The 27,729-nt window shown below is 47.5% G+C and overlaps 2 protein-coding genes across 3 annotated transcripts in view; both read left to right on the plus strand.

Moving 5' to 3' along the window:
• The window catches only part of kmt2a (lysine (K)-specific methyltransferase 2A), a 37,217-nt gene extending 17,011 nt beyond the window's left edge, over positions 1-20,206 (plus strand). The window contains 23 exon segments of the mRNA XM_056610453.1: positions 132-245; positions 374-561; positions 936-1,112; positions 1,624-1,734; positions 1,991-2,064; positions 4,267-4,481; positions 4,598-4,692; positions 4,819-4,956; positions 5,223-5,381; positions 5,503-5,614; positions 5,703-5,781; positions 5,947-6,107; positions 6,256-6,402; positions 6,571-9,154; positions 9,247-11,934; positions 12,186-12,254; positions 12,353-12,582; positions 12,779-12,853; positions 13,000-13,174; positions 13,812-13,910; positions 14,035-14,115; positions 15,013-15,142; positions 15,434-20,206. Coding sequence (XP_056466428.1) covers positions 132-245; positions 374-561; positions 936-1,112; positions 1,624-1,734; positions 1,991-2,064; positions 4,267-4,481; positions 4,598-4,692; positions 4,819-4,956; positions 5,223-5,381; positions 5,503-5,614; positions 5,703-5,781; positions 5,947-6,107; positions 6,256-6,402; positions 6,571-9,154; positions 9,247-11,934; positions 12,186-12,254; positions 12,353-12,582; positions 12,779-12,853; positions 13,000-13,174; positions 13,812-13,910; positions 14,035-14,115; positions 15,013-15,142; positions 15,434-15,709 — 8,177 coding nt within the window. The 3' untranslated portion in view covers positions 15,710-20,206.
• c1qtnf5 (C1q and TNF related 5) lies at positions 20,198-27,592 on the plus strand. Of its 2 annotated transcripts, none has more exons than XM_056610454.1 (4): positions 20,198-21,483; positions 21,579-21,704; positions 23,420-23,670; positions 24,059-27,592. In XM_056610454.1, the coding sequence occupies exons 1-4, from the start codon at positions 21,449-21,451 to the stop codon at positions 24,577-24,579; spliced, it is 933 nt and encodes a 310-aa protein (XP_056466429.1). In that variant the 5' UTR covers positions 20,198-21,448; the 3' UTR covers positions 24,580-27,592. The 2 variants fall into 2 exon arrangements, with proteins under 2 accessions (XP_056466429.1, XP_056466431.1); XM_056610456.1 differs by having other exon boundaries at positions 23,423-23,670.
• Positions 27,593-27,729: the final 137 nt, after the last annotated feature.

Here is a 27,729-nt window from a genome sequence, read left to right on the forward strand (position 1 = left end):
TTCTGTCTGCGAGGGTGTTGTAGCCCATCCACATCCCAAGCGTATGGTACCACCGTTTGTTCTCATTGACCGAATCCCGTAAAAAAACAAAAACTTAACCGAACCCCTGCTGTGATCCCGTCTACCTCCAGGGAACTTCTGTCCACTGTGTGACAAGTGCTACGACGACGACGACTACGACAGCAAGATGATGCAGTGCGCCCACTGCGAGCACTGGGTCCACGCCAAGTGCGAGAACCTCACAGGTTTGTGCGTCCATCTGTCCTTCTGTCCGTCCGTCCGTGTGTTTGCGTCCCTGCCTGTGGGCGATACCCCGAACGCGACTATTAACGGGCTCGTCGCCTTCTGCCTCCTCCCGTCCCCCCCCCTCCAGACGAGCTGTACGAGCTGGTGTCCAAGCTGCCGGAGAGCCTGCCGTACACCTGCTCCACCTGCTGCAAGGAGCGCCAGCCGGCGGCGTGGAGGACGGCCCTGGAGGAGAAGCTGCAGGGCTGCGTGCGCCACGTCCTGACGGCGCTGCTCAACTCACGCACGTCCACACACGTGCTGCGCTACAGACAAGTGAGAAGGGGACGCTGGTGTTGTTGTTATGGGTATTATTAGTACGAGCTCCGCGCCCGTAGCATGTCTGTCCCACGTAGACAGACGATGGCGACTAATGCACTGCCGGAAGAATATACATTTATAGGTTCATTCAATTTAGCAACGTCCTTTAAACCTCTTCTTTGCTTTTAAAGAATGATGCATCCGATGTCTTATTATTTCCTCCTTCTCCACCATTGCTTATTAATTGCATAAAACTGTGGTCGGGTTTTGTTTGTGAGCAATCTAGTACCAAAGCTGACAGCAACATCCACATTACTCTTTCAAAATGTGCCGAGCATGCATTCACGGCCACACATGGACCGTTCTAAGTCAACCTCCCATTGTTCCAGGCGGCGAAGCCTCCGGAGTTGAACCCGGAGACGGAGGAGAGCCTCCCGTCCCGGCGCTCCCCCGAGGGTCCCGACCCCCCGGTCCTGACCGAGGCGACACCCTCCGTCCCCAGCGACTCCCCTCCGGACCTGGAGTCTGTGGAGAGGAAACTGGACCAGGGCCGCTACAAGTCAGTGGTGAGTGTGTGGCCCCCGCCTTCCAAGCGGTCCCGTCATCGGACCTCTGGCGTCCGCTCTCCGGGCCGGGTACATTTCTAATACCAGGAGGTGGAGTTATGAGGGCTGCTGTCATAATGTACACAAAACTAGCGTTGCTGTTGCTGTTTGTGCAGCTTTTCCGCTTTCCATCATCAGGCATGTTTTTGTGGCATTTCCCTTGTGTATTCTCAGTTCCGTTAAATCCATCCTGTTATTGTGGATAAACGATGTAGCAAAACATTCAGATGTTGTTCAACTTATTTCCTGCAATAGCCTGGGTTTAGCTCAGAGAGCAGTGAACAACTCATCATAAAAGATGGAGGCAGGAACAGAGTCCAAGGCAAGTGGGTTTCAATATAAAATCGAGGGTGACCTTATTGGTTCACTGTCCTTGGAGTCTGTCCGTGCGTGCGAGCTGGCGTGCGCGCGTACTTGCAAAGGCCAGATGAAGACGCTGTCCTTCACGGTGTGCCTTGTTCTTCCTCTGCAGCTGGAGTTCAGCGATGACATTGTGAGAGTCCTCCAGGCAGCTATGAACAGTGATGGCGGACAGCCAGAGAGCCGCAAGGCCAACAGTATGGTCAAGTCCTTCTTCATCCAGGTAGGAGAAAGCCCACTATAAATATGCAGAAACAGATTGAATTTATGTGCTGTGTTTTATAGGGAGACTCTGCTGTTCATTATCTATTACTCGATATTCCAGAATGTCGTTAATACAAACACATTGCACAGTTGTAAACGTATATATTTTTCTGTGGTATAAATAAAGCTTATTTTCGGGCTTGAATGGAGGCACACCAAATTGGTTTTGCAAGATGCTGATGTGCAAATATATAACCCTAATGTTTCTGTTGCAGCAAATGGAACGAGTCTTCCCATGGTTTAAAGTCAAGGAGTCCAGCTTCTGGGAAGCACAGAAAGTCTCTGCCAAGTGAGTTTTACTACCACCATAATCATTTAAATGAATGGCCTACACTCCACAATAAATAGTGCAGCAGAGAGCAGATGGTGCATTCGGTGAATGTAAAACAAATGCTAATATTTGTTGATCTTCTGGTGGGAGCACAATGCTCCCACCAGCTAAGGTTTCATCTGGTAGCAGCAGTTTGTGCTCAATTCTTTGTCCCAGATCATTCCGTCAGAAGCTCAGCACTGCTGTCATTCAGACAGTCAATTTCACCGCGACTGACCCGTTTCTGGTTACCGTCCCAGTGGAACCCCCCCCCCCAAAAAAGAACCTTTTAACTTCTTGGAATAAAACACTTGACTTTGGTTCGAGGTGACCAATTTACTTCTGGGATTTCACGCTCAATCTTCCTTATCTCTGAACCATGACCAGGGATAAAGAGCCACTTATATCCCAGAGTCAAGCTGCAGCACCCAATTAGATGGGACAAAACCTCTGTGTAGCAGGGGCCTGTGGGGTCAATGCAGCAATGGAGAATCAGTCAGATGATGAGGTGGGTTCATGGCGTCTCCACACCCTTTGCAACCCCAATATAATCACAAGGTCACTCCTTAGTCATGCTAGTAGGGTGGACGGGAGATTTCCTTGACTCTTCCACATTTTGTTCTGAAGTAACTGAAGATTTGAGGGCTAATTGGGCTGCATATTTATCAATGATTGCTTCTTTAACTGACTGTCTGAACTCCCAAAGATGTTACATTTGCTGACTCTTCTGAACAAAAAAATGCCTGAATGTTTAGTACCAGTGATGAATATGGTAACTAAACTGACGCTATGGCCCAATGTGAGGGAGGTCCACTGTAAGGGAGGTCGGTCACTCGACGTGGTGGGGTGTTGGCAGCTAGTTCTCATTGAAGTCTTACGTCAAACGTAAACGTCAAATTAACTTGGCCGTGTTTCACTGTGATGGTGCTCTCCCCTTGGCTGGAAAACAGGGTATGGCAGTATGGCTTGCCCTCTACTGCTTAAGTCATCGCATTAAATTTATGATGATAGTTATTGCGTAGCAGACCTTCCTTTGAGGATGTGCTATTGTAATTTTGTGCATTGCAGTTAATATCACAGTACATTGATCTCGCACACATACGCATACACACACAAACCACGCAGCACATTTGGCTATTGGGTTTCCCAGTCTGTCTATAGGCCTTGACTCTAGGCAATATGGGAGGCATTTCCAACAGTCTCACATTTCATGTCCTGCGCCAATAATCCAATCGGTGTGGTCCGATTTGTGGTTTTCTTGTCTATTTACACCTGATTGTTAATTAAATGATTGACTCTCCAGCTTATTCATTGCTGATAACGTTTTTTTCCAACATCGGAGATTCACAGCCAATTATTTACATTCAGAATGGTTAAAAAGAAACGGATGAAGAAGGGTGCCCATTTCTGCGGCCTGATTGTGTTCAAATGTAGTGTTTATTGGTTATTGAAAGGTCAATAGCTCACTAGAAGTACTGTTCAACTGTAAAACACAAAAAAAAAAATGTTTAAACCACGGTACTCTCTGGCATCTTTGTATCAGAGCCAAAAACAGGCCGGTACTTGATACCAACACACCCCCTGAGCTTTGAATACAGATGAGCTGTATATTCTGATATTCCATCATTACATGGATCTAACACAACTCAAACCGCCTTCTTACCGGTCTTTTGTTCTACTCTGTAGGCCTACGGTTAGACGGGAACACTGTCTATTCTGTTGTTTACAGAGTCTAACGCAACCGTTTTGTAACGGCCACACAAGCAGCTGCCTGTTCCGGTGATCTAGTCTGGCTATTGCCAGACCAAGCTCAATCTACGTGTGAGCTTGGTCTGGCAATAGCCAGACTAGATCACCGGAAGCTGCTGTCATTTTCTTCAGCACAAGAGGCTTGATCAACGGGCCCAGTTCAACTGACTCTGTACGCGATTGGCTGCTTGCTGTCGCTTCCCTGTCATTATTGTGTTAAACCAGCCAATAGCGCACCAAGGGGAAAAGCCAGCTTGGTGATTGGCTCCCGCAAAAACGTATTGGAAGCAGGAAGAAATGAATTGCTCTTCTCCAGACCCTTGTGCAGGGCCAAGGGCCAGGGCTTGTGCAGCCCAAATCACCGGCAGAATGGGCGGGGCTACCCAGTCCACCGGTGAGCCTGTACTAAACGCCCTCCTCTCCCCCTCTCAGCGGAGGCCTCCTCCCCAACGCCGTGCTGCCTCCGTCCCTGGACCATAACTACGCCCAGTGGCAGGAGCGAGAGGGCCTCTCCCTCTTCGAGCACCCTCTCCTCAGCAAGAAGATCATTCCAGCCCCTCGCCCCAGGACCCCCGGAGAGCCGGACTCCCCCACGTCCACCGCACCACTGCCCCTATCCCTACCCCCGCCACCTCCGCTGCTCCCCGGTACGGCCGGCCTCCACCCCTCTCCCACACACCCACACACACACACAGGCCATCCGGTGTTGTCCGGTGTGTAATGAGTCTTGTGTCGTGACTCACCTCTTCCTCTCTCCCTCCAGACCGCGACGAGGGCCCGGAGCGCCCACCCCCCCTGGGCGTCAGCGATAACCGCCTGTGCATTCTGTGTCTCAAGTACGGGGACGAAAACACCAATGTGAGCAGAGACGCCGACCCCAGACACGCACGCACGGACACGCACACACGCACACGCCTGCTTTAGTGGTTATGCTTAGCAATGGCGAACATGCTGACGGGGGCCATGTCCCTCTGTGCCTTGCAGGAGGGGGGCAGGCTGCTGTACATCGGGCAGAACGAGTGGACACACGTCAACTGCGCCCTGTGGTCCGCCGAGGTCTTTGAGGACGACGACGGCTCCCTGAAGAACGTCCACATGGCCGTCCTCCGAGGGAAACACCTGGTAAGAAATGGTGTTGTTCTCTCTATAGGTTACCATGTACCATCTTAGCCATATTAGAGGCTTCTATCTAAAGCGACTAGCGGAAACATGTCCTCAGGGAAGGTTGGGGGAGGGGGGGGGGGTGTTAGTCATCGGGGGACCTCAGGGTTTGAGTCCTGACTCGGCTGGGGGTCCGACACCGTAATCACCAGGCATCAAGGATCCACGTTGGGAGATGGACTAGACGTATGAACTGCATTTGTGTGTGTGTGCGGTCTGTGTTTCAGCGCTGTGAGAAGTGTCAGCGGCCAGGAGCCACGGTGGGCTGCTGCCTGACCTCGTGCTCCAGCTATTACCACTTCATGTGTGCACGTCAGTGTCACTGTGTCTTCCTGGAGGACAAGAAGGTCTACTGCCCCAGGCACAGGGACCTCATCAAGGGCGAGGTGAAGGATTTGAATGTTATAATATATTGTGAGACTTCCAATGTGTAACACGGCCACTCGTTCAGTTGTAAGATGCAGGGGTTTGTGCATTGCTTAACATTTTGTATCAATTATTTTTCAGGTGGTGTCAGGTTTTGAGGTGACACGCAGGATCCTTGTGGACTTGGAGGGGATTAGTCTGAGGAGGAAGTGGCTGGCAGGCCTGGAGCCTGAGAATGTCCACATGATGATCGGTAGGTTTACCACCTTGGTGCTGTAGTGTTTACCTTTTGCACTCTACTATCCCTCCCAGGATGCTGATTCAAATCCATGTCGTTACAGGCTCCATGACCATCGAGTGCCTGGGGATACTTACTGAATTTTCAGACTGCAAGCGCAAGCTCTTCCCCATTGAGTACCAGTGAGTTTTACGCAATTAAATTTTACACCTGAGCTGTTAATTATCACTCAACATGGAGCGCTATAATTACAACTTTAAATCTACAAGTCTATTCTATTGAATGTAGTAATGGCTAATTAATTATACCAACTCAAAGTGTTCTTTATTGCCCCTCCTCTTTCCAAGGTGTTCGAGAGTGTATTGGAGCACTCTGGATGCTCGGAAGCGTTGCGTGTATACCTGTAGGATCCTTGTATGTCGCCCCCCGGTGGCAGAGTCTGCGTTCAAAAGCATGATGGCTCCTGGAGACAACCGCACTATAGCTCACAGCCCACCTTCATCCTCAGGTAGTTGCAGCTTTGCGGTCACATGGCTCTTTTTTTATCTTTTAAGTGCACACTACATTTAGTTCAAACGGCTGATACAATAGCAGGAGACAACGTCCCTAAACTGCACATTAAAGAGATTTTGTGTTATTTCTGCTCACCGATAAAGACTTTCCAGATCCATTTGACTCGCCAAGGCGCTCAGAGGCCCTTTCCCCAACGAACACTCCCAAACTCAGAGTTTATACCAGGAACAGACACCCCAGCTACCCCCCTTGCCAGCGTTCACCATGCCCCAAACCTATGTCCAGTCCAGGTACATCCAACATATCCCTCAGCTCTTATCCTTACCGACATATATCTGCTAGCATTATTGTCTTTTGGCCATTTCAAAGCGTTCTTTCTTTTTGATTCAAAGTCGGTTGTCCTTCAGTTAAAACGAAAAAAGTTTGTTGCATAACCTCACATTTTGTGTGTTTTTCAGATTCTGCTCGGTGCCAAAGCAGAGAGCCCCTACCGAGCTCTGGCGTGCAAATCATGGGCTCGCGGAGACACAGCACCCCTTCCCTCTCTCCTCCCGCCAACAGACAGAGAGGGGTGACCTCCCCTCCAACACCCCCGTCACGACCCCTCACCTCACCCCCTCCACTCATACCCTCACCTGCCAGAGACCCAGAGAAGATCAGAAGCTCCGGTAAGGATTCCACCTTGAGGGAAGGGGAGAGGACTCGAATGTACTCCACAGAACGAACCAGACCACCGCCACCACCACCACCAACCCCACAATCACAATCATCTTCAAGAGATCCAGGCGCCAGGGACATGGACAAGGTCAGAAGCTCATGCCGGGAACAGACCTCAAAGGACTCTGACAAGTACAGAATTCCTAGAGACATGGGCCAGAATGATGCTGATAAGGGAAGGCTGACCTCCAAAGAGCCAGACAAAGGGAGTCCACTAAACAAAGACACTGGGCTGAAGGAGACGGAGAGGGGACGAGTCCTCGGTAGAGAGCCGAGCCTCAGAGACTCTGAGAAGGGAAGAGGGGCCAGCAAAGATCCCAGCAGTAAAGACGCAGACGAGGACAAGCCCTTTTCCACAGATCAAAGCTATAGGGACACTGAAAGAAACAAGTCAAGCAGAGATTCAGGGCTCAGGGACCCTGACAAGCATAAACGATATGGCAGGGATACAGAAAGAGTCAAGGACCCAGGCCAGGAGAAAAGCAGACCTTCCAGTCGAGACTCTGAAAGGGGTAGACCTCCCTCAAGAGACTCCCCCAACTACAGAAGCACAGAGAGAAGCAAAGTACCGGTGAAAGATGGAAGAAGCAGCAGTCAGTCTAAAGTTGGAGGGGAAATTAGGGGCGCCAGGCTGACTCCTGCTGGTACAGGCCAGTCCTCTCCTCCAGTTGGGACCGCTGTTCTCACAGGACAACAAAAGGGTTGTAACCTCAAGACTGCAGACAAGCAGGGCAAACCTGTTGGCACATTTATCAGCAACAGCAACCAGCCTCGGGACAAGCTCATGACGGGGAAGGAAACGGGAGTCGGGACCGGGCCTTCCATACCGACCCCTCTGTACAATGATTCTGCTTTGGGAAAATCTGGCTCCCCACAGCCAGCCCTGCAGAAGGGTGGGACACGGAAGTCACAAGACTACTCTTCAGGGCCTGCCCCCACTGCAGCGATGAAACCACTGTGGTCTTCTAGGTCTCCAGTGGAGGAGGACATCAGCCAACGTGGCCCCTCCCACATCGTGGCCCCAGCTTCCAAAGACAAGAACTCAAAAGGTAGAACGTCGGGGAGCAAAGAGATGTTCCAGGATCATGACCGTGAGAAGGCTCTGCCCATCGGTAACAACAAAGCCTCACCCCTGAATCATAATTCTAAAACTACCACAAGCACTGTAAACAACACGCCCGCACAAACCCCAAGCCCTTGCAACAGCAGTAGCAGCAAAGCTCCAACCCTGGGAAACAGTGCCAAGGTCCATGGTAAGGTTGAGGAGGAGATGGAGGACCATGGAGTAGACCGATCCTCAAAGAGCAGGGAGGGCTTCCCTTCTGATCGTAAGAACAGTCCCACCGTGGAGAGCCTACAACAGCCACAGGCCAGTTTATCTGCAGAGAGGGGGGTGAAGACCTTTACCCCATGTTACTCAAAAACGACAGGCAACCAGCTTTCATTGTCATCCAGGGACAAAAAAAGACCACCCAAAGCACCCCATTCAACCCCACTCAAGACCGACGTCAACACCGACCCTAACGGAACCAGTGCTAGCAGCACCGCCTCCTGCTGCTCCACCACCAACACCACCTCCACCATCTCTTCCTCGGGCCCGGCCGCCCGCCACTCCCCCCGCTCGGCCGTCTTCTCCTCTGCGTCCGCCAGCAGCAGCGACGGCTCAGAGTCCGACTCCCAGACCCAGCCGGAGGACGGGGAGCGCCGCAAAGAGCTCGCCGACCTCCGCCACCACCATCACCTCCACCAACACCGTCACCATGGCCTCCTGCCGCACGGCCCCGAGGACGAGGGGCACGGGCCGGAGGACGACGACCCGGAGGGCCGGGGCCTCGACGACAAGCACCACGAGGACGACAGCGACGGCTCGGGCTCGGCCAAGCGCCGCTACCCTCGCCGCAGCGCCCGCGCACGCTCAAACATGTTCTTCGGCCTCACGCCGTTCTACGGCGTCCGCTCGTACGGCGAGGAGGACCTCCCGTTCTACGGCAGCGCAGACGGGGCGGGGCCGGTGGGCGTGGCCAAGAGGAGGAGCGGGGGCAGCCGGAGGTCCGCCGAGGGACAGGTGGACGGAGCGGACGACAGGAGCACCACCTCCTCCTCGGGGGAGAGCGGGGATGAAGAGGAAGGTATGATGAAGCACCGGGACAAGGACGCATACTACTACAACTTCACCCGGACCATCATAAACCCCAGCGGGGGCTTGCCTTCGATCGAGGGGCTGGACCGCTGTCTGGGAAGGAGCTCCCAGCTGCAGAGGTTCCTGAAGGATGAGGAGGAACTGCAGGCACAAGACAACTCCGGAGACGACGCACTGAGTCAAATGTGAGTATGACATGAATAATGTTAATATTTTTTTATAAGATGTACTCTTGTCTAAATATGGCTAGAATTGAATTTGTCTGTTTGTTTAACAGAAGCTTGAGCAAGCAGCAAATCGGTCAGCTGGACGGAGTGGACGACGGCTCAGAGAGCGACGCCAGCGCCTGTCCCACCACCACCGCCACAACCACCACCGCCACAACCACCTCAGCCACTTCCAGCTCGCACAGAAACACTGGCAAAAGAAAGGGCCGCGAGAGGCATGCTGAGAAACTGGAGTCCCATGACACAAGCAAGGAGGCGGACAACGGTGGAGCAGCAGCAGCAGCAGCAGCAGCAGCAGCAGCAGCAGGGGGTGGAGGTGGAGGAGGAGGAGGAGGAGGTGGAAGCAACAACAGGGAGGGCAGAAAGAATCAGAAAGATAATAGTCTTCCTCTTGGAGGTGGGGTCAAATCCCAAAGCCAGGGTCAAGATCCCCTTGACAACCAGCTTTCCCTTAGCACTGAGCTCCTCAAGTCAGATTCCGACAACAATAACAGTGACGACTGTGGCAACATCCTGCCGTCCGACATCATGGAGTTTGTCCTCAACACGCCCTCCATGTCCATGCAGGCTTTGGGCCAACAACCCGAGCCCTCCTCCTCAGAGCTCTTGGGCTACGTCGACGTTGACGTAAATCGGCGCAAGGACATCCTGTTCGATGACTTCTCCCAGCCTCTCGCCAGCGGTGACGGTGGCAGCGCCGTTGAGAGCGGTGTGAGCAGCTCAATATCTGTAGAAGAGCCCTACGGTCTTCCTCTGGCGTTACCCTCTGACCTCTCTGTCCTGACCACCCGCCCCTCTGTCAGCAGCGGCCAAAACCACACCGCTGGAAGTCTCATCTCAGAAACCGCCGACCGCACAATGCTGGGCTTGGCTGCCGACCCAGAAGCCATTAGTGGGGAGAAGAGTGCTGAGAAGAAGAGAAAGGGGTCCAGTGTGTCGCCATCGCAGAACCAGCATGACGGCAAAGCGCTGTCCACGAGGGATACTCCGCTGGCAGAAGAGCATGACACTCCTGAACAGTTCATTCCCAGCCCTGCTCTTGGGCAAGTGGTGGAGTCCCCGGGGACCCAGGACCTAGCTAGAAACTCTGCTACCCCGGGTCTACCTAGCTCCCCCTCTTTGCCTCATCAAGGCCAGACATACATCACTGCCTCCTCCTCGGCTTCAGCGGGCAGCCCTGGCCCGATCCACGGCCCAGGCCCTTCCCAGGCTCAGGTGGCCGGTCCAGCCGTCCTTAAACAAGGCCCTGAAAAGCTAATCTTGGTCAACCAACAGTTCCAGCCGCTATACGTTCTCCAGACTCTTCCAAATGGTGTCCCCCAAAAGATCAGTGCCACGGGAGTGATGGACACCAGCACCTCCGCAGTATTGAGCTCAATGACCCTAACCACTGGGCTTAATACTGGGCTTTCCTCAGCTTCTACAATCTTCCCGGCAGGGGGAAAAGTCTTGGGCACCATGTCCCACCACCCACAGATCCACACCTTCACAGGAACGCAGACAGGCTTTCAGACTGGCATCCCCAGCACAACCTCAGGGCTCCTCATTGGAGTGTCATCCAAGCCCCACGACCAGTCCCAGATTCTTGTGTCAGACGCTTGCCGGCCTCGTGAATTGGGTCCTTTAGTGTCTAGCGCCTCTTCCATGGCCTCTTCCCCAGCTTTGTTGGCCTCTGCACATGGCAAGAAGCGACCGATTTCCCGTCTGCAGCCAAGAAAGACCAAAAAGCTAGCTCGGTCCCGCGGTCAGCCAACTCTGGCACCATCTGAAGTGGGCACTCCAAACATGACCCTTATCAACCTGTCAGGCTCTCAAATCACTGCTGGCATTCCTGGTCCACCCGGAGGACTAGTTGAGTTCACCACCTCCCAACGCAAGGTCCCCAACATCATCAAGAGGCCCAAACAAGGCGGGGTTATGTACTTTGAGCCTATCCTTCAGCACAGAATGCCCATTTCTGCTGGTGGCCAGGCTGGTATGCGTCATGACTCCACTCACCTCTTGCCCTGCACAGTCTCTAGTCTTAACTCCAATCAGTCTGTGTTAAATGTTGTGTCGGTTGCTCCCAGTGGAGCGACTGGCCTTATCGCTCCAGGATCTGTGTCTCTCACGACCCCGGTCCTCGGTGCCACCGAGCTCACCGGGTCGATCGGCAACCTCCTCTTTAAGGCCGGGCCCCACGGCCTGGGCTTGTCTGATCAGCCCATGGTGCTTCAGCCAGCAGGAGGAACCCCCCTGATGTCCCACATGGGCTCCACTGTCCAGACCTGCATTGCCAGTAGCATCTGTGTCCTGCCCACCCCACAGACGTTCAGCATGGCCGTCCCACAACCGGGGGAGAAGGACAGCGTTGTCGGTCAGCTGCAGCACCTACACCGTCTACCCCACCACAGAGCCCAGACCATGGAGACCAGTCAGAACACCGGCCCCCTAGCCTGTGTGACCCGAGCCCCGGGACAAGTCACCACAGTGGGGTCATCTAAGGGCATGGTCGGGGTGTTCACTCACACCAAGGCTCCCGGACACTCTCCGGGCTCCAGATCTACTACCTTGGAACAAATTCAGCGTTCCAACGCTGTTGCATCGTCCACACTCAACGTCTGTGGAGCGGGGAAAGGCAAGCAGAAGGCCAAGAGAAGCAGGCAGAGCCCCGACAAATCTAGTGGGAAGAAACTCAAGACCTTGCAGAAGAAGGAGCCGTACAACAACCCCGAAAGACGACCATCCGCAAACCTTGGGTGAGACATGTGAATTGATTGAAGGATGGAAGATTGATAGAAATATAGGCTATGTTATCTTCTTCTATTTCTAAGAGCCACTTGCGGCATCCCAAGTTGGTGTGTGAGGAAAGTATGTAGCAAACCAGTTTCCTTGTTTCGGTAATGGAACAGACCCAAAGGCTATCTTCAACGATGCTTGTAATAGAGTCCTGTAATATTTATTGGATGGAATGCTAAATGTTTTGTGACCAAATATGTGTTTTCTGTAGATCCAGAGAGTTTAGTTCATCTGGGCCTATGGACACGGCAACACCCACAGACAAGCCACCCAACAAGAGGTAGGTTTTCTGCCAACACCCCAACGGATGCACAAATCCAGTCCTCATCGTGCAGTTCTCCGATGCTCACCCAATTTGGTCTTCCTTGTTGTCTCCAGTGTCCCCGATCCAAAGTCTTCTGAAACATGTGCCCTGTCGGGGAGAGCCGTGGAGAAGGACCAGGCCCCCGGGGGGGGCTCTGGGGCCCCGGGCCCCCCCCTGGTGGCCTCGCTGCCAGAGCAGGAAGGCGATGCAGAGGACTCTGTCCTAGACAGTAAGCCTAAGAAGGGCATCATCTTTGAAATCCGCAGTGAGGACGGCTTCCACATCCGCTGTGAGAGTATCGAAGGTGAGAGGAAAACACTGCAAAGTACTTAACAATTTAGCCCCTTTTTAATAATCAGCCTAATGCTACCATTGTTATACAATGTGTCTCACATGGAATACAACCGATCTACAACAGCCAGACCGCTTTGTACTACAATGCCTTCATGGTGTGTGTGTGTGTGTGTGTAACGGATGTTCTGTCTGCCCTCTCAATACAGAGGCTTGGAAATCCCTGACTGATAAAGTACAGCAAGCTCGCTCCAACGCCCGACTCAAAGAGCTGTCTTTCGAAGGTGAGCTTCATTCATCATTATCATCATCCTCATTAGCACGTGTATGATTTATTATTCCTAACTCCTTTTTAAAACACCAACAACCTGGTGAGTCATTGAAGATCCATGCTCACATCTACGCGTGTGTGTCCCTGCTCCGGCCCCAGGGGTCAACGGTCTGAGGATGCTGGGCGTGGTGCACGAGGCGGTGGTCTTCCTGCTGGAGCAGCTCTGCGGCGCCAGACACTGCCGCAGCTACCGCTTCCGCTTCCACAAGCCCGGGGACACCACCGCGCCCCCGGCCAACCCCCACGGGGCGGCGCGCGCAGAGACCCACCACAGGTAGGGAGCCCCTGCCCGGACGGGCCCACACTGTAGCCGGAGGAGCGTTGGTTCCCGACCCTCGTACCGAGTCTTCATCAGCCCCTCTTCAGTGGGAGCCATTTACTGAACTTCTCCCTGTTAACCCATTCCCTATTCCGTGTTTGATTCACTTCGGGGTAGGAGTAGAAGATGTCAAGGTTTGCATGAATGCCATCAGGTATAAATGAAAAATGCTGTTTAAGGAGGTATTGATGCAAATAAAGTCTCTATAAAATCGGACGCAGAGGAGAAGACGGCCGAGCGGGGGGAGTGGCGGGCGGCCGGGCCCGAGGAAGAGATGGTGGAGGTGGTGTTGGTGGTGGAGCAGCAGGAGGCGGTGCTGCTAGCACTGGTTCCGTTAGGGTCGGTGTTGACGTCGGTCTTGAGTGGGGTTGAATGGGGCGCTTTGGGTGGTCTTTTTTTGTCCCTGGATGACAATGAAAGCTGGTTGCCTGTCAGAGGACAATTATGGAATTTATGGCAGTCTTGCCAAGCAGATACTTTCTTGTCCACCTCTTTTGTGTACTGTCCTATCGTTCCTGCTAACATTGGTGTTTGTGTGTTCTTGTGTTTTGAACCTGCTCCTTTTGCGTGACTGACTGGTTGTTGCAACTAGGAGGTCTGCATTCGACGTGTTCAACTTCCTGGCCTCCAAACACCGCCAGCCACCTCAGTACCGGCCACAGGAAGAGGAAGAGGATCTCACCATGGCCAGGTGGGCTCCCTCAGCATCCTGTCCTTCTTTAATGTTCAGTTTGGTTTGTTGTTATATTTTGACAAGGCATTGAAGAGCACTGGTCACCAACCTGAATGTGTCCCTCTCTGTTGTGGTGTTGCAGGCGTCTGTCCTTGGAGCTCCCCCTGGCCGTTAGGTTCAACCAGCTTAAAACAACATCCAAGGAGACCGTTGGGGTTTACAGGTAAGGAGAAAAGAGATCTTCCTCACTTGAACGGAAACAGAGGAACCTATAGGACATATCTTAATATAACAGACAGAACTGCAGTATTTTTTTCTGTTAAAGGTACAATCGTCACCCCCTTAAAGTAATGGCCTAAGTCACTTTTTTGCCAAAATGATTTTCTTGCCTAAATCAGCTCTTTGTTATGCTGGCCACCTCTGGAAAAATCCCCAACATCCTTAGTTGAACAGATCATGTGATCCTCCCCGTTTAGTGTGGCCTATGTCAAGAGTGTGAATTAGGCCAATTTATTTTGCCTAAGTCACTAGACAGAATGACTTAGGCAATTTTATCATCATTATTTGTATATCAATAATCATCTATTGTCATGACCTTTTGTTTGAAATGATTCATAAATATCATATACTCTATATATATATATATATATGGTTCAGTTTTTTTATTTTTTCTGAACAACTTGAAAATATGACTTAGGCCATTACTTTAAGAGGGTGACAATATGCAGATATGCACCCCCTCGTTTTCCATATCCCGGCCATCCTCAAATGCAAGGCTCACTTTTTGAGGTTTAATATGAGATTTTTCCATTCAGAGTTGGCGCAATTAACCTAGATCTCTTTGGCCTTAAAGTTGGCATCAACACGGTAGAATGAGTTTTTAGAGCTCAATTAAAAAAATAATAATAATCATTTCGCACCGATTTTAAATGAATTTCTAACAATCATCCAGCTCAAAAATATCCACATTCACGGGGTGAATGACAATGATCACAAACAACACATTCGACGGCGTGAATAGAAAATGCCCTGCATTTTCTATTCAAGTTTTTATACAATCAATTACGTTTGTCAGTTAGGTCACCTATTATAACCTCATCCCTGCGTGTTTCCCCCCCAGATCTCCCATCCACGGTCGCGGGCTGTTCTGCAAGAGAACCATTGAGGCCGGAGAGATGGTGATTGAGTACTCGGGGAACGTCATCCGCTCCGTGCTCACAGACAGGCGGGAAAGGTTCTACGAGGGCAAGGTAAGAGAGAGGGAGAGAAACAGATATATTTTTTGCATTTTTGCAAAATAAAACTCATGTTTGAAGTGAGCAGAAAGAAGACCCTTACAGTCTTTAATATCTCCAAGGGACCCTTTTGTTTTGTTTGCTTTTCTCCCCCTTACAATAGGATTCCAAACATTTTGTAGGTTCCCGCTACAAATATATACCCAAATTTGCACATGGCGGGCTTGGGGCTTTGAAAAGCATGTTAAGCACAGCAACCTTCACATCAAACAACCTACTTAGCGTTTGTTATTCCTCCCGCTGCAGGGCATGGGCTGCTACATGTTCCGCATTGACGACCATGAGGTGGTGGACGCCACGGTGCACGGCAACGCCGCTCGCTTCATCAACCACGCCTGTGAGCCCAACTGCCACTCGCGCGTGGTCGCCGTGGACGGCAGGAAGCACATCGTCATCCTGGCCTCGCGCCGCGTCCGCCCCGGCGAGGAGCTCACCTACGACTACAAGTTCCCCGTGGAGGACGCCGGCAGCAAGCTGCCCTGCAACTGCGGCGCCAAGAGGTGTCGCAGGTTCCTCAACTGATGATGATGATGATGATGATGATGATGATGATGATGATGATTTGGCGCCCGGCCCGGCTTCAGTAAGGGCCCCGGCTGTTAAGGACCCGAGCAGCAGCACTGGCTCCAGAGAGGAGTGTGCCACCAGAAGTGGAGGAAGGAGTTTGTTCCTGATGACTCTTGCTGTTGGTTGAAGGGGCTGTTGGATATGAGCAAGACGACAATGATTGTGCCTCCTTTATGATTAACTTGACATCATTGAAAATCTCAACTTTTCTCTGTAGTGGAATTTATAACAATAGCCCCATTTCTTTCCTTTGCTAATTTGGCCAGTTCTTAATTTCACCAGAAAGGTTGGGCCTCATCAGATAGGATAACCTTACTTTGAACCCCAATGCTGGAGAGCTTAGAGGTTCCAATCGAAAGTCAAACAACAAACCGTGAACGGAAAGGATCGATTTTACACCAAAGTGCAATTGTTGAAGGGCCTTAGGGACTTGGAAAGGAATATTCAGACTCTGTGTGTCTGTGTGTGTGTCTGTGTGTGTGTCTATGTGTGTGTCTGTGTGTGTGTGTCTGTGTCTGTGTCTGTGTCTGTGTCTGTGTGTGAGAGCCTGTCTGAATGTGTCCTGAAGCCTTCAGAGCTGTGGGGATGTGTCACCAATCCCATACCCACCCAGACTCTGGTCTGGAGGAAAAGTCTGTAAATAGCAGGATGCCCAGGAGCATGTCTTGGGAAGCCTGCATGTACAGGTTGCAATAGCAGAGGGGCAATGGTCATAGGAAGAAACTGAGGTAAAGGAGGCACCTCTGAAGAAAAAAGTGTTAGTTCAGTTTCTTTGTTTTTGTTTTGTTTGCTTTAGAATAACTTACCAGTGTATTTCAGCCAGAGTCTGTTAGTCGTACTAGGACTAGGTAGCTAGGTAGAGCTGGTTTTAATGTTTGGAAGCTTCTGGCCTTGAGGAAGCTAGGCAGCTGGAGATACTGGTGGACTGACTGCCAAGGGACGAGGGAACCTTAGGGTTGTGCTCAAAGGGGTCCCGTTATGGGTCTAGTCGGTCTCCCCGCTGGGGCCGTCGCCAGGTATTGTTAGACGTAGTACTGCAGGTTCAAGTGTGCTGTCGCTATTAAGCTCAAGTCTTTGGAAGTTAAGGTTATTTTGGATTTCTAATGACGTTCCAAATTACAGCAGCAGAGAGAAACCAAACATCAGCCCCTTGAATTGAATTCCCATCGAGGTATTTTTCCCTTCTTTTTAGCCAATTGTTATAAACTTTAAAACTTTTTTTATTTGTATGGTATTAAGTCTTTTAAATTTCTTGTTTGTTATCTGTCTTTCTTAATTATGGACAGGGAAATATCATGCTTGCTTTTAAAAAGAAATGTAAATAATGTATATTTTTCTACAGAAAAAGACTAAAAAAGCACTCACTAGTGAATAGCACTTAATGATGGTATTTATATTTTTTAAGAGATTGTATTTATTTTATTGCCATTTTTGTAGGAAATAGAGGTTTACAAACACTAATGCTTGGTCTCTACGTTTTGTATTCTGCTGCCTTTTCGAAGTTGTGTTCTTGTTTTGTTTTTCTTTCCCAAATTGATTTTAATTATTTTTATTGTTTAATTTGTAGCCTGAATGTTTTCTTTAATTCCAAAGACTGCCGTTGGTCTGTGGCTTGGTTCCATTGAGTGCAGTCCACCAGTAGCTCTCTATCCAAGGCCATTTCGGTCGGGGCTGTGTTTTATTCTTTTCTATTCTAATTCTCTATGTTCCAGTTGTAGAGGGCAGTTCTGTTAATATGCACTCGAGAGGGAGACTTTAAATTATTGGTCCGTATTAAATAGGTGAATATCTCCTCTCTCCCGCCTTAATGTCAACACCCAGCGTTACGCTCTGACAACAAGACCAACCTAAAAACAATAATGCTTTTCCCTGGCTGGATAGGCTACACTGGTCAGATCCACATCTGTTCACAACTCAACGGTTTCCTATAGATTGTGGTCCCGTCTGCAGGCCCAGTTTATAATGAAGAGGTGCCTTCATGTTATTGATGCAACGCAAATAAAGAAAAGCATAAGTCATATCTCCAGCCAATTCAAACCACTTTGCACAGTGCATGTACAAGTGAAATCAGTAATTTGTGTTTTGCCTTAGTTGTTTAAAGGGTCTTTTATTTTTTCCATGTTTCGCTGGATAAACTAAACCTATTGTTTCTCGGCTGCTGATTTATTTTTATTTTGCTATCCTGGAGCCAACATGCCAACGCGGCCAGTGATTGTTCCCCGTTGGATTTGCATATTTACCTGGTTGACCACAGACCATTACTGGAGTTCAGCCAGCCCCCTCCCTCCTGAGCGTCCCCTCGTAGAAACATTACGGACAGAACAGTTACACTTGCAGCAGAAGTGGAGCGTTTCACGTAGAAAGTCAAAACTATAACGGTCATTTCTGAGGGCTCCACCTCTGCACGTTTGTTATGATAGAGGCACTGAATTACACATAGGACGATACTTCTCATCCCTCCCGCTTAAGACCAAGCTGTTTTTTTCAACCCCAGCCGTAGGCCCCCCCCCTAGCAAAGAGGAAAACTTAATGTGGGATAGGTCTTGACGGGGCCTGTGAACGTGGCATTCAGGCCCCTAGCGAAGTGCACTTGACTCCCACTCCCCACCCAGCTAAGGCAGGGGCCGCGGTGTGCGTCTAGCGGCCGTGCAGTGCATATCAGCCAGGCTGTGGTCCCCCAACGGCCAGGAGCAGTCAACACCAACTCTCACCGGGTGGTGTGAATCATGTTTCTGCATCAGCATTGTGCTTGCTGGGTTCTGCTGCTAAGATACAACAAAAAAACAAAAACCTGAATGTATTATCCTCCTGAGCAACATCTGAGTTGTGGCGATCCCTTCTGTGGGCTCCATTTGTTCCACGGAGAGAGACTTTGTGTTATCTGTGAAACATGGCGGTCTGGGAAGCTATGACATGAACCCGTAGCGGGGAGGCGGCGATGGTTTACGTTTTGTTTGTTTAATTTAACCACTGGGGATGTACTGACATGACGGGTACATCACGACGGCATTTCTACCTACTCGTACCAACCGGTTTTTACTGAATGAGGGAATATGGTCATTCATACGTGTATTTGGGGTGAGGGGGTTGCTAATGCTAAGGGCTCCGTCTGTCCTTGGGTCTCCGCTTCAAACGCTTGACCAGTTAACCAGTAAATAATAACTAGCGACTATAGCATCTGTTTCCGTGTTCCTTAATAAGCAGCTATACAGTAAGTCAACAGCCTCTGTTGCATCCTTGTCTTCATTTTACCACGCCACACCAGTGGCTCTTCACCCACATCATCTGTAATTATACTATATAACAATGATAATATACAAAATCATGCATAGTAATTTCTTGTGCTTTAGTATCTATACAATATATGGAATGGACAGACAAACTTAGTTACAGTAGCAAATCATCAGATTTATGGTTATTAGCAATGTTTCAATGTACTCTATAATGGTTTTTGTGTTACAGTATACCTGAATGAGACTAACAGTCGTCAATCTTGTATAGTGATATCAGTACCAATTCTCCTGTGTCTGTGAATGCACCTTCAACATGAAAAAGGGGCTTTGCGGATTAAATTTCTTACTTTGCTTTTTATTTTTCCGGAAAGGAACAATATTTATGTGATGTAACCGTTAATGTGGTTGTGTACTTCTTGAGGTCAGCCATGTTTGTTTTCTGATTGTTGTAGTGACTGTTCTTTTTTTTTTTTTTGTCTGTTTTTATTGTACATTTTATTTTTAACAGGGATTTTGAAACTGCTTACTTGATGTGTATAAATGGAGTCTGGTTAGTGGAGACCGACCAGTAAACGTATGAAATCCCAACCAAAATGTTGCTTCATTTTGGAAAACCCTTTGTGTCTCCCTTGCTGACTCCTTCCTCTGAAGCTTTGGTTGTACTTATCATGTACTATTTTTATATATATATTTTATATATATATACATATATATATGATAATACCAAGATGATAATGTTGGTTAAAAAAATACACTTACGTTATTTATTTTGAGCAACGGTCAACAAGCCAAAATTGTTATTTTTGCAATCGACATTTTGGAGCAGTTGAGCGAGTACTAAACATTTGTTTGTATTTTAACTTGTCAGCCTAGGAGGGAATTTGGTGTCACACAGGAAGTGAATATTGGATGATACACAGGCTTGTTTTTAATGCCTTGAATATACCTTTGTCTTATCAACTTCCTCCTGCTCATAATAATAATAATAATAATATGACGGTCTTGTTTATCAGTGTTCTCTCAATACTCATCACAGAAATGAAGGAAATTACAACAGTAAAAAAAAAATAAAAAAAACCACAAATAGGGTTGAATGTAAAATTAGGAAGCAAAGTTGTAAATACATGTAAAAAGAAAAGTTTCTAATCATGTTTATTTTCTATGCACTTTTTTATTTAAGTGATAGTTTAAATAATAAACATGTGTCCTTTACTCTTTACCCCTGACTAGTCTGATTTATGTTTATTTTCAAAATATTTTCCACGAAAGGAATTGTGTCCACTTAATTTTGCATTCTAGATCTAAACTTCAAAGGGATATGTTCATCTTTCAACACACCATCAGGATCAAGTTTACAAAATGCATTCTAGTTTTTCACATCACAGGATGTGTGATTTAAGGCCAGTAAAAAGCTTATGTACATGCCCAGTGGTAATGAAACAAACCAACGCTAATAAAGGCTTGGGTATTGTTTTTTTTCTTTTACTAACCAATGTTAAGCAAGAGACTCTTTCTGAACGGAGGACAAAAATTAAATTTACAGTTACTCCTCTCTTAGTGTTTTATAGATGAGACCAGCCAATTACAGAACAAGCCTGCAAAGTGCTGATGCCGGTGCTACTAACTGAAAACATGTCTCACTGCCTCAACTCATTTCAATTATTGCCGCCTGGCTCCACAGGAGTCCTGTGAAGTCTCTGCATGGCCAACCTTATGGCAGAACAGCTCACAGCTAATGAAAACCAAGGGCCTCATTTCAAAGGACATTGACACTCCTCTCCCCCCAACCAAAGCCTCACCTGGTCAGTGTATCCCATACAGAATAAGTGGTTTTAAGGCTGCTAAAAGGGGACTGGGAGTCCAGTAAATCCAAGCCATATGGAAGGTTAATGTGTGTCGTGGGAATGTGCATGAACGCTTCAAATACATGCATACAAGCATCCATAAATACACACACACATGCATACATGCATGCACACGTGTATATAAATACTTAAACACACACACACATTTACCAATCTGTGTAAAAACCATCTGGTATAAGTAGACGGAAACAAAGTTCCTCTTTTTGATAAATGCACATTATGTTTGACAACCATTGAGTTGAGCTTTAGTTCAGCACAACCACACACGGTAAATGTGTGTCTGTGTTTTGAAACCCATCTTTGTGTCTGCTTAGTATATTGACATCTCATTATCCCTTTCTCTTCTGACAGTATGGCTTTGTGTAATAGAGAGCCAGCCAGGCAGATTAAACCTCAGTTGTTTGTAGTGGTGACATAATTACTGACCACAGCCCTGTTCCCTGGGACTGTGATTAACTAAATTCCACCGGCATCTGATGCAATCATGCACATATTGTCCAAAAACATCTATTACTTCTTACTGTTGTAACTTCCCAAATATGTTTTCCCCAGGCTAACTGTTTGCATAAAGTGCATTCCAGTACACTCCATTATTAATGCTGGCTGAAGAGCACAGGAAATTCTTCCTACAGTAGGCTCTCACATTCCCTGTTCTCCACCCTCACTAAATCATCTCACTCCTGCTATTCTGTTTCTAATTGGATTTCACTGCCGTTTCTTTTCCAGAGTTCCTTGCCCTTCTCACTTTTTCCTAGCTTCACTTCATGGAAGGAAGGACCTCGGCTTGCTCGTCTCTGATCCGCACAGACGTGAAGGGCAGCTTCGCTACAACGGCTTCACTCGCACCATCTGGTAAGTTGCTTTTTCATGATTTTATTTATATTTTTGTTGAACGGAGCCACCGAGATGGTAAAACGCTAACAGTGTCTGTGGGTGGAGGGCATTCCACACCAGAAGATGAGCCAAGTCTGATAACGCTTGTTTCTCCAGTTGTGGGTGCTAGTCATGTATATATATCCTAATGGTGGATTATTTATAGGGGGATGGAACGACACATTTTTAGGAGAAAAGAAAATGGGATGATGTTATAGTAGAGTAGAGCCTGTGAACTATTAAATAGTTGTTTTTTATAAAAACGAATACAATGAAAAAGGTTTGGATATGGATACAATAAACTTTGCATCAGATCCCAACTTTTTATGTTTGGCCTTTGGACTTGGAGTAATTCTAGTAATATCTCTGGTTATGTATATCATTAAACAAACGGGACCTAGTGTTGAACTAGTCAGAATTAATGTGTTTGTATAACAGTCACACTAACATTAAGTTGAGCAGTAGGATAAACATGCCCATGGTGCAGGGTTGAACATGGGGTCCTGCTCTGCTCTCTAATTAAAAATATGAAACAGTGAGAGTGTATGAACCTCATGGGGAAACAAAGGAGTGGGAGCAGACAGCTGTCTTCCTGGAACGCTGACACAGCGTTCAGACAGCCACCCCTTCCCCCTCTTCTCTCCTGGAAGTTAGGGCCAAAACAGCCTTTTGCTACTTAATACATTTTCTTCTGGACAGATCTTTTGGATATGTTTAAATATGGACGGAGAGTGTGATGTGTAGTTTTCAAATGTCTATAACGACTGTTTTAGTCAACTCCAGATATTTATATTATATATATTTCCTGGCCCCTGTAATGGCAACTGACTCTCCTGCTCCTTGGCCAGCCCGCCCACGCAGACAGAAGATTTCGTATTGAATACTGGTTGTAACCATAAACTTTGGCTAGTTTGTGACAAGACACACTACTTAGGCTGTCTTCTGATTCCTTTAGCTACTCTGCACTCCATCAAGTGGTTTTTACTTGGTCGTGCAGCACTTAGAAGTGTTGCATTTGCTCCAGTGTTGACTGAATGCTTGAGGAAAGTGTATGTGCTAAATGTTATGGTGATAATAAATAGAGAATTTTTGGTATTTTGTGCTACTGGCCGAGAATGTTATGTTGTATTGTATTCTATTTTCATGCTCTCTTTTTATATTGTCGATCATTTTCTCAATGTATTTTATTTCATGCCAGGGCAATTTATTCAAGCAATTCAATATACTGCCTTTCTCAAAACATATTTGTACTTGTGTTTCTAAGTGAAGATCTCCCATCTTGCATTTCATTCTATGAGGAATACCTTCCTCATTAACATGACTCTTGGTTAGGGAAAATGATGCAAAAAGTGCACCTGTATTAACTAATATGAGACCTTCAGAAACCTGATGTAAGAATTCCCCCAGAGGGGTGGGTTTGACTTTAATATAAAAAAAAATCAGAGACGAGATAAAGGTATAAATGGAGTAGTGCACTTCTTAGGTTTTCCACATACTTTTTACTGGCCTTTCCACATAAAACCTGTTTATAATTCTATTATCTATCAAAATATATAAAAATGTAACCTCCATCCGATCAGATCTAAACAGCATCTAAAAAGCCCCCTGTGAAAGATGTCTGTCCACAGTTGCTTCCCTAAACATCCCATTGTGAACGTTGGTTGTTTAATGTGTCGTCTTATGTCTTTGCTCAGCAGGATCACTGCGATGACCTCCCCCAGGCTCCTGGCGCTGCTCCTGCTCAACCTCGTCTGTGGCCTGCAGGTGAGCCTCTCGGACCTCCTGGAGGACAACAAGATCCCCCCCAGCCTGTGCACGGGACACCCTGGTATCCCGGGCTCCTCAGGGGTCCACGGGACCCCGGGCCACCCGGGGAGAGACGGTCGGGATGGGAGGGACGCCGCCCCGGCGGAGAAGGGAGAGAAGGGAGACAGGGGACAGCAAGGTGAGCCATGTGTTCAGTATCATCTGTGTTATTAAAGGTGATATATTAAGCCGCTAGGTGTGAGTGCGATTAGCCGTTGCAATCCGTTTTGAAAATCGGCCTCTTCTGACATCACAAGTGGGCGTGTCCACCTAGACGTATGACAGATAGATGGGCAACGTTTGCTGCAGTCCACTGGGTATGCTGGTAGACTGATCTATCCAACACACATCTAGGTGGACACGCCCACTTGTGATGTCAGAAGAGGCCGATTTTCAAAACGGCTTGTAATGGCTACTCACGCCTGGCGGTATGATACGTCACCTTTAAAAAGAATACAGAAACCGCGTAGATCGTAATTGAAGCCATTAACATGCACTATCATCACGTGCTTTCCCCTGACCTCCAGGGGAGCTGGGAATGAGGGGTATCACCGGAGACAACGGAGACCTCGGGGAAAAGGGGGAGCGGGGGAAGGAAGGAGAGTGCGCCGTCGCTCCCAAATCCGCCTTCACCGCCAAACTCTCCGAGACGGTGGCCACGCCGCTCACGGTGGGCGACGCGGTGCGCTTCGACAAGGTCACGCTCAACGAGCAGGGCGACTTCAACCGAGAGACGGGCCGCTTCACCTGTAAGATCCCCGGGGTCTACTACTTTGCGGTCCACGCCACGGTGTACCGCGCCAGCCTGCAGTTTGACCTGATAAAAAATGGCCACACCATGGCGTCCTACTTTCAGTTTTATGGCAACTGGCCCAAACCGGCCTCACTGTCGGGCGGCACGATGCTCCACCTAATTCCTGGCGACCAGGTTTGGGTCCAGATGGCGTTGGGGGAATACAGCGGCTTCTACTCCAGCAGCAAGACCGACAGCACGTTCACAGGCTTCCTGGTCTACTCTGACTGGAAGAACTCGGCTGTATTCGCATAAAATTCCATTCCATTCTATTTCCACACACCTTGTTTCTCCTAGAACAGTCCCAACACAACCAACCCTTTTTTTATTTTATTTGTTGGTTTGAATGATCAGAGCTGGTATTTGGTAATAATAATAAAAAGGTCAATGCTGCTTGAAGGACTCGGGACAGATAAGGTCTGATCAGGTGCTCTGATTGAGAAGTGATGTTCCCTGCATCATTTGAAAGGCACTACTGATTGTTGAACTGATTGAGTTTGGCAGTGGCATTCAGCCAAGGACTCGTCATTTATGATATAACAAAGTTATACTTTTAATAAAGTAGAAACTTAATATGCAATAGTTGTTTAGTAGCGTTTTGGCCAATGTTCTTCGTAAAATAACCTTGTGTTCGGCCGAACTTGAATGTGGTTTTTCAAATGTCCTTACTGTGCGTTCACAGCTGTAAAGCGTTCTGAGCGATAAACGCCCATTCACTTTCTACTGTGCGTTCACACCAAAAGCTGTAAAGCGTTTTGAGCCATAAAAACGCCCATTTACTTTCTATTAGACATGAGCGATTAAAGCGATAGGAGCGATAAAACGCTTGAGCGATAGCTTTAAAGCTGTAAATGAGAGTTGAAAACGTACAGTTAGACTCACAATGTTTTACTGGGAGGCGAGACCACTTGTAGGCTTTGGCACATGCATTTAAAGCAAACTGCATTTAAATCAACACGCATTTAAACTTTAAATGCATGTACCTATACATTTTAAAAGGTACATGCATTTAAAGGTACATGCCTTTAAAGGAACATACCGACTTTTTGGAGGAATAAGGTTATTTACCATTTCCCTCAAGTGTGAAGATTCAGGGACGAAAGGTAAACCACCTCAAAACGTAGCTCTTAAGGTACGAACACACCAAACGCGTACCCCGCGTATGGACGCGTATAAAATCGGCAATTTTTCCATAGGGAACCATTGGTTTACGCGCGTATGAGCTGCGTACATGCGTTACATGCGCTAAAGTATGGCAAGCCATCCCCGCCAGAAAACGGAATCATTTAGACGCGTATCACCGTAAAAATGCTGTTTCTGTTCGTCTTTTTATCTGTCTGTCTGATATGTTTCTATCGGATGCTTCTCACAGCTCGTGCATCAGACTCAACAGCTCACCAAGATGGTTTTCTCTCTATTCCTTTTTCATTTCGGTGATGACATTAATGCAAGAGGAATGGTGACTCAGTGCTCGGTTACTCTTCAAGTTACAAAATGAGGCATAGACTGACATCTGGCTGCTAAATATCTCACACATATGGAATTGTTTTTTTCCTACCATATTATTCCCTCAAACTAAAAGCTATAAATAAACAATTGTTTACCTAGGACATAAGAGCAGATGGAAAGAAGTAAATCGACTATGCCTGGGCATCGTTCGGCTTTTCCATTAGTTCAGGAACTGTGAGTGTAGTGGGAGAACGGACCGAGCCGACAGTGAAATCACTCTAGACATAACAGCTCGTTGGCGTCTGTCTGGGTAAGGGAGGCCAAATATCTTGTTCATTAACATTAAATCATCCTCATTCGTTTTGGTTAAATCAAGGCAAGTGACCTTTCTTCAGAGACATTTCGACTTTATAGTCAGGACTGGAGGTCAGCAAAACCACAACGTGGGATTGGAAGCTCTGTGTTTACGTACAGCTCCACTAGAGGGCGCCAAAGTACCACTGGTTGACAGCCTCTTCATCGACTCTCCCGGGTAAGAGGGCCTCGAGTGTTATAGGCAGGGGCGATCCCAGGTTCTGACTTTTGGGGGGGCTGAACACCAGGAAGCCACAGGGGTCTATGAAGTAAAGAAAGTCCTGTTCAAATTTTTTATTCCACAACCTTTATATCTATCTTAATTACTATGCTGTTGTATGTCTAAGCCAATAGCTGGCAATGTCAGCTAAAAAATGCAGTTCTGAACCACTAAAGTGATGAAAGGAAAAAAGACTGTTTGGATGAAGGAATAATCCATGGCTGTGTACTGTACAAACAAATTTGAGGTATATTACATTTCCTTTGTGTAAGTTTCACTCAAAAATGACCATATTTTCCCTTTTTTTTATTTACACATTGAAACACATTGGTACAACATGCACTAGATCAATAATATGAGAAACATACCACTATTTCGGGAGCACTAAATTATGTCACCTTAGTTTCATGGACCAATACAATTTTATAAATTGTATCAACATACATTTTTATTGATGTATGTTTATGCAAAAAAATCAACAAGTACAACATGTACTAGCCTAATACTATGATTAACAGACCACTATTTCGGGAGCACTAAACTATCTTGTCCCCCTTTCAGGGACCAATACATTTTTATAAATCTTCTGATGCAAAAAAATCTTGTTCTGATGCAAAAAAAAAAGGGTGCTAATTTTCAGTAAAAAACAAAAAGCTGGCATTATTTTATCAGCTGAGGGCATTTTCATTGCCATAACAATGTGAGCTAATCAACAAGTAGGCCTACAACATGTTCTAGAACAGTGATTCTCAATAACTTACTGTCATTCCCTCCCTAGGTGCCCTCCCTGAATTGAAATAGCCTGCTATTGAGAACCTGCTAATATTTATTTATTTAGATTAATAAAATTAGCGGAGATAACATCTGCAACAACTTAAAACTATTTCCAACTTCAGTTTATTAATTCAATTTGTAACATTTAAACAAGACTGCTAAGTCTGTGTGAATCTCAAAACAGAGAAACAAGAGCATATGATTCACTGGGGTTTGCATTTAATTTAAAATATTTTTAAACAGTAAACATTGGTCACTTGTCAGCTTCATCAGCTTATTCCCTTTCAAAAAAATAATATATGTTCATCTTTCAAGCCTGAATAAAGACACCAAGTCCCTCTGTCATGACTTTGTAAGATCAAAATTGTTGTAAAACTTCTGACCCTTGGTATTATGTTTATTTAAAATAAAATAAGTAACTTATTAAAATAAATAAATAGATAAGACACTAAGTCCCGTCTGCTGCTCGCGCCCCCCCCCCCCCCACCCCCCGACACCTTTTATCAGCTGAGGGCGTTTTGTTGATTAGATCAGTTGTTCTGGCAATGAATACGCCCTCAGCTGATAAAATAATGCCAGCGTTTTTTTTAAACTGAAAATTAGCACCC

Source organism: Gadus chalcogrammus, chromosome 16, assembly GCF_026213295.1.
Source record: "Gadus chalcogrammus isolate NIFS_2021 chromosome 16, NIFS_Gcha_1.0, whole genome shotgun sequence".
In the NCBI taxonomy this organism is placed as follows: domain Eukaryota; kingdom Metazoa; phylum Chordata; class Actinopteri; order Gadiformes; family Gadidae; genus Gadus; species Gadus chalcogrammus.